General features: G+C 43.9%; 1 protein-coding gene across 3 annotated transcripts in view; it reads left to right on the top strand.

The window, feature by feature from the left end:
* The first annotated feature begins 489 nt into the window (after nt 1-489).
* Nucleotides 490-6,000, top strand: part of LOC117442092 (uncharacterized) — a 31,301-nt gene continuing 25,790 nt past the window's right edge. For 2 of the 3 annotated variants that reach the window (XM_034078095.2, XM_071202349.1), the window contains exons 1-3: nt 508-598; nt 2,912-3,016; nt 3,354-3,528. In XM_034078095.2, coding sequence (XP_033933986.1) covers nt 2,935-3,016; nt 3,354-3,528 — 257 coding nt within the window. In that variant the 5' untranslated portion in view covers nt 508-598; nt 2,912-2,934. Of the gene's footprint in view, nt 599-2,911; nt 3,017-3,353; nt 3,529-6,000 lie in introns of all 3 variants that reach the window. The other variant, XM_071202350.1, reaches the window with a different exon arrangement.

Below are 6,000 nucleotides of genomic sequence, written 5' to 3'. Positions count from 1 at the left end.
CGACACACAAAGTACACACACCGGACATACAAAGTACACACACGGACACACAAAGTACACACACCGGACACACAAAGTACACACATCGGACACACAAAGTACACACACCGGACACACAGTACACACACCGGACACACAGTACACACACCGGACACACAAAGTACACACACCTGACACACGAAGTGCACACACCGGACACACAAAGTACACACACCTGACACACAAAGTACACACACCGGACACACAAAGTGCACACACCTGCCACACGAAGTACAGAAAGTACACACACCTGACACACAAAGTACACACACCGGACACACGAAGTACACACACCGGACACACAAAGTACAAACACCTGACACACAAAGTACACACACCTGACATAGAAAGAACACACCTGAGTACACACACCTGACCCACAAAGTACACACACCTGAGTACACACACCTGACCCACAAAGTACACACACCTGACCCACAGCACTAGCAGCCCCTGCAGAGCTAAATGTGGTGCGTTTGTTTTCAGGTGAGCTCGGACGCGAGCAGCGAGGCCAGCTGCTCTGAGTCCACCCAGAAAGAGACCAGCGTCAGCGGGGCCGGTGAGTCGCCTGTTCCTCATCTGTGATGACTTGTGAATTATTATTAATTATTAATTATTGCGCGGTGAAGCCGTTGTTATAAAGTGTCAATTTGCAAGAATCTCCCTTGCTATTTCAGTTGTTGTTGTTGTTGTTGTTGTGCAGTAACATGCAGAACAATGAAGTAATGAATAAACAAGCGGAGCGTTCGAGGAGATCCCTTTCAACGTGCTGAATGTGCCGCATAATCTCAGACACATATTAGTCGTGAACTGCACCTTGCTTTAGTAGTAAACAAAGCAAAGTGCAGAGTAACGAAGCATGTGCCTCGTAACCACGTACTGCGCGAAAAAGAACCCACAAAGTCAAGTACGGAGTAATTTGCAAAGTTACCACTATGACATTAAAGAGCAACATGCACGGTACCGTTTAACGGGCAAAGTAATGGCGCGATAACGATTTTTTAAGGGTTGCGATTACATGTTCAGTCCAGGGCTCTCGACTAACTTTTTCACCATCCTCCCGGGACGTCCTTAAGCTCGAGCCCTGGTTCAGTCATTGCAACAGCGTGGATAGATGCGGATTCGTACCGGCTCACGTTGTTTAAAAGTTTAGATGTTCTTGTGACGCTGTCTTTGAAAGCCAATCAGCGGTGAGAATCTCAGCCTGTCGTCACTGACGGTGTTGAATCAGGAAACCCAACATTCGCTGTTAGCGGTTAGCACACAGAGCTCACTGCTCCTCATGTCTGATCAGAACAACAGGAGAAACATCAGTTTAGTGCAAACGTCTGTGGAGAACGCAGTCTTTATTTCTGTCTGGATGAAGTTGTTGTGGACGAAGCAGCTACGTGTTAGCTTAGCACGATCTCCATTCAGATTTTTTTTAAGTTTCTTGCCTGTCGTCTCCAAAAGCATGAATTAATTGTTTTTACTAACCGGTGTCATTATGTAGTTATTCCGGCATCATTTTGATACCTGTCACGGTAAAACATGTTTATTTTGTTGTTGTTGAAATCCACATGGAGATAAGCCCCGCCTCCTTGCCAACGCTTCTAGTTTGAGTGACACGAGTAAACACCCATGATGCTGCGGTGGTCAAACTCACGTGACTAATCTTCGCTGATGTACTAATTGTATTTGTATTGAGTCGTGCAAGTAGGTAGAAAGTAAAAAGGTAAAGTCATTCATAGAGTAACGTAGAGATGTACACGTTGGACAGCGATGCTTGTTCGCCACGGAGTAAACGACAACTAAAGTTATGTACGGTGTTACGTTCCCTCCTAATCTAGGGGTACGAAGGGGAGTAACAAAACACAGAAATGACCAGGCACGAGAAAAAAGAGCGGAAACTGATCTTCTGAAGCCACAAAGGGAGGTTTAATTACAATGATGGACAAGCAGAAAACGGGCTCACCAGCCAACTTGCAAAGCAAATTAAGATACAAATATAATCAGGTCCCACACAGAGACACCATGCAGCAGCCAGCGGAGAAGGGGAGAGCGACTGCAGCTTTTCTCAGGTCCTTTATGAAGGGCCTGATTGGTGATTGGGAGCACCTGGAGGAGAAGCTGCAGCTGGAGGGAGAGGCTGCACCTGGAGACAATATAGAGGGAGAGAGAGAAAGACACACAAACACCCACTACGGCACGTAACATACGGAATAACATGAGTCATTTATGTAGGTGGAGATTCACCTAAAGAATACATTTCTCTAAATTACTATTTTTAACCAATCGTTACATGAAATCTTCGGAAAGTTCAATGCACAAAAAAAAGAGGCTCCAGGACGCTTCCCTGAGGGACTCCACGTTTAATTGAATCTTCAACACTTTATTCATATCGCAGCTTTTGAACAAATCCAAACTCACTTACGTGCTCGACAAGCCATTGAAACAGATGACACAAAACAGGGGGGAAAAGACGATGATAAAATAAGCATAAATATTGAAACACAAGACGAAGTGTGTGTGTGTGTGTGTGTGTGTGTGTGTGTGTGTGGTGTGTGTGTGTGTGTGTGTGTGTGTGTGTGTGTGTGTGTGTGTGTGTGTGTGTGTGTGTGTGTGTGTGTGTGTGTGTGTGTGTGTGTGTGTGTGTGTGTGTGTGTGTGTGTGTGTGTGTGTGTGTGTGTGTGTGTGTGTGTGTGTGTGTGTGTGTGTGTGTGTGTGTGTGTGTGTGTGTGTGTGTGTGTGTGTGTGTGTGTGTGTTGTGTGTGTGTGTGTGTGTGTGTGTGTGTGTGTGTGTGTGGTGGGTGTGTGTGTGTGTGTGTGTGTGTGTGTGTGTGTGTGTGTGTGTGTGTGGTGTGTGTGTGTGTGTGTGTGTGTGTGTGTTCAGTGCTTCACCGAAGAGCTTCCAGCATGATTTCCCATCAGTCTCTTCGCCGCCTCAAACGCAGACGACACACTGTGGTTCACGTCCAGTGCAGAGACATGCTGCAAGGTGTGTATGTGTGTGGGTGTGTGTGTGGTCACTCGGGTGTTTTGTCTTGGTTTTTCTCGGATTTTGTTCTGCCCTAAAACTCACGGAGGTCAAACTTGTGTTTTTTATCAAATGTGTGTTAGTGTCCAGGTGTGTATTCAGACACAGGTGTGGTTTTCACGATCAAGGTGTGTGTGTGGTGTTTACTCGTCAATATAACTCACATTAGTGCTTGTTGGGGTTTCACAATGTGATCACGTATTCTAAACGGTCACTCACTCACAGTGGGGGGTCTCACCTTTACCTGAGATTAAACCCATCCGCTTCTGATGTTTCTGGACTTCTTCTCCTTCTTCAGACGTCACCTCCAGGACTCTCAACCTCAGCCTGGGCTCGGCTGCCCAGCAGGGGGCGCCACGGCTCGGATACTTAGGGACCACGGCCAGCTCCAGGGCCAAAAAGGGCCAAGACCCCGCCTCTGAGGAGAAGGAGAACCTGGACCTCCAGAGCAGTGACCAGGACCAGACCTGCAGGTAACCCCAATAAGGATCTGTGCATTCGTATTAATATTAATCAAAATATTGTTTAAATATTTAGAGAAAAACGTTGGTCGAATATTATAAAATGTCTTACTTTTATTTATCGACTTGTTGTTTATTTTAAAGCTCTCTTATCATGCAAAATGCACTTTTCGATGTCTTTTCTACATCACCATGTGTCCCCGGTGTGTGAGGAGACTCACGAAGTGTAATAAAACAAACCCCTCTCTCTTCTCCTCCGTACCCACATCTCTAAAAACGGGGAAAAACGGAGCTGATCCAGATTTGCTGCGTCATGACCACATTACTAAAATGTGGGCGGGCTTTACCCCCACGGGCCAATCAGAAACATTGCTGTCAGAAACAATGAGACGTGTTCTGGACGTAATATGGTCTGTGTTTACATTAGCATGCTAACACTCAGAGCTAACCTGTGCTGGAGAGAGAGTGTGTGAAGAAGCAGGAAATCAAGAGGAAGTCACCTTGTAGTAAACCTGAGAAAGAGTTTGAGCTCCATCCTGTTTCAGAGAGAATAATGTTTGTTGTTTTTTTATTTATTTTATTTTATTTATTCTACTAAAATCATACAAAAACAAAAACGTATCATTCATACACACAAATGAACAAAATTAGTAGAAGCGGGAGGGCTGAAGCATAGCTTATGGGGAGTAGCCCTCCCGTGCATCATCATTAGCATCAATATAATAATGAAAACTTATTTAGTCAAAAACGTATAGAAATGAAGGAGTACAAAGTCATGACCGAAAGAACGAGATCGCGGATACAAGCGGCCGAGATGGGTTTTCTCCGCAGGGTGGCTGGTGTCTCCCTTAGGGACAAGGTGAGAAGTTCGGTCATCCGGGAGGGACTCGGAGTTGAGCCGCTCCTCCTTCGCGTCGAAAGGAGCCAGTTGAGGTGGTTCGGCACCTAGTTAGGATGCCACCTGGGCACCTCCCTAGGGAGGTGTTCCAGGCACGTCCAGCTGGGAAGCGACCAAGGGGTAGACCTAGGACCAGGTGGAGGGATTATATCTCTTTGCTGGTCTGGGAGCGGCTTGGGACCCCCCAGTCAGAGCTGATTGATGTCGCCAGGGAAAAGGAAGTTTGGGGCTCTCTGCTGGAACTGCTACCCCCGAGACCCCACCACGGATAAGCGAGAGAAGATGGATGGATGGATGGATGGATGGATGGAGTACAAAAAAAATAAAGAAAACTAATGAAAACTGGAAGAAAAAAAATTAATAAAATAAAAGTTGGGGCAAGAAAAAAAAGTAAATGCATATATAAGTAATACTGGGAATATCAAATACTTGTTAGCTGGAGTAATCTGCAACACAACCAGTTAGGATGCCTGGTTGGGTATTTCCTGACTGTGGTTTGGAACTGCTTTTGAATGTTAGTAGGCATTTTGTTATGGGTGCATAATCAGTACTGTTTTAAGCTTAACTATATCAACACATTTGAATAGATTGAGTTTTTTAAATATGGGAGTTGTGTGTTCATATTTACCAACACCACAGACTATTCGTAATACTTTTTTTGTAGATGTTATTATTTTTTGTAGATTTGTTGCGTACGTGTTTCCCCATATTTCGGAGCAGTAGTAAAGGTAAGGGATAAATAGACTTTTATAAAGGGTTCCGAGTATTTTTTCCTCGAGAATGTTCTTAGTAAGATACAAAATACCTATTGTTTTTGACAGTTTAGTCTGTACATAATTTATATGGTGCGGTTTATATGTGGTTTATATTGAGTTTTTCATCAACAATGAGTCCTAAAAATGTACATGCAACAACTTTCTCTATCTCAGTATTGCAAATCCGTATAATAGTCATTTCTACTCTCAGACTTTGTATTGAATAACATTTTTGTTTTGGCCACTTTAAGGGATAATTTATTAACTGCAAACCAGTTACATAGTATTTCTAATTCTGCATTAACAATTTTAACAAGATCACCAAGATGATGATGGGAGCAGAGAATGGTGGTATCATCGGCAAACAGAATGAATTTTAACATGTCGGAGGTGTTGATAATGTCATTAATATAAATCGGGAACAGTTTGGGACCTAACATTGATCCTTGAGGGACTCCACATGTTATAGGAAGATTGTTTGATTTCGCCTCGTCTATGTCCACATATCGTAGCCTATTTATCAGATAACTCTTGATAATGGCTTGACCCCTTATGCCGTAATGTTCTAATGTGTGCAGCAGGATGGCTCACAGTATCAAAAGCCTTTTTAAGGTCAATGAATATACCAGCTGTAATCATTTGTTTCTCAATGTTGTTGGTAATTTCTTAAACCAGTTCAATTCCTGCTGAAGAAGTAGAGTGCTTCTTCTGAAATCCATATTGGCTGGGGCACAGTGCATTAACTGTGTGAGGAAGGACTCCAGACGGTTGTTAAAGAGTTTTTCCAGGATCTTTGAAAAGTGTGGTCGTAAAGAAATGGGTCTATAATTA

The sequence above is a fragment of the Pseudochaenichthys georgianus genome, unplaced genomic scaffold, assembly GCF_902827115.2.
Source record: "Pseudochaenichthys georgianus unplaced genomic scaffold, fPseGeo1.2 scaffold_267_arrow_ctg1, whole genome shotgun sequence".
Taxonomy (NCBI): domain Eukaryota; kingdom Metazoa; phylum Chordata; class Actinopteri; order Perciformes; family Channichthyidae; genus Pseudochaenichthys; species Pseudochaenichthys georgianus.
The sequence above is the reverse complement of the archived record's forward strand: the minus strand, read 5'-3'. Positions and strand labels throughout refer to the sequence as shown.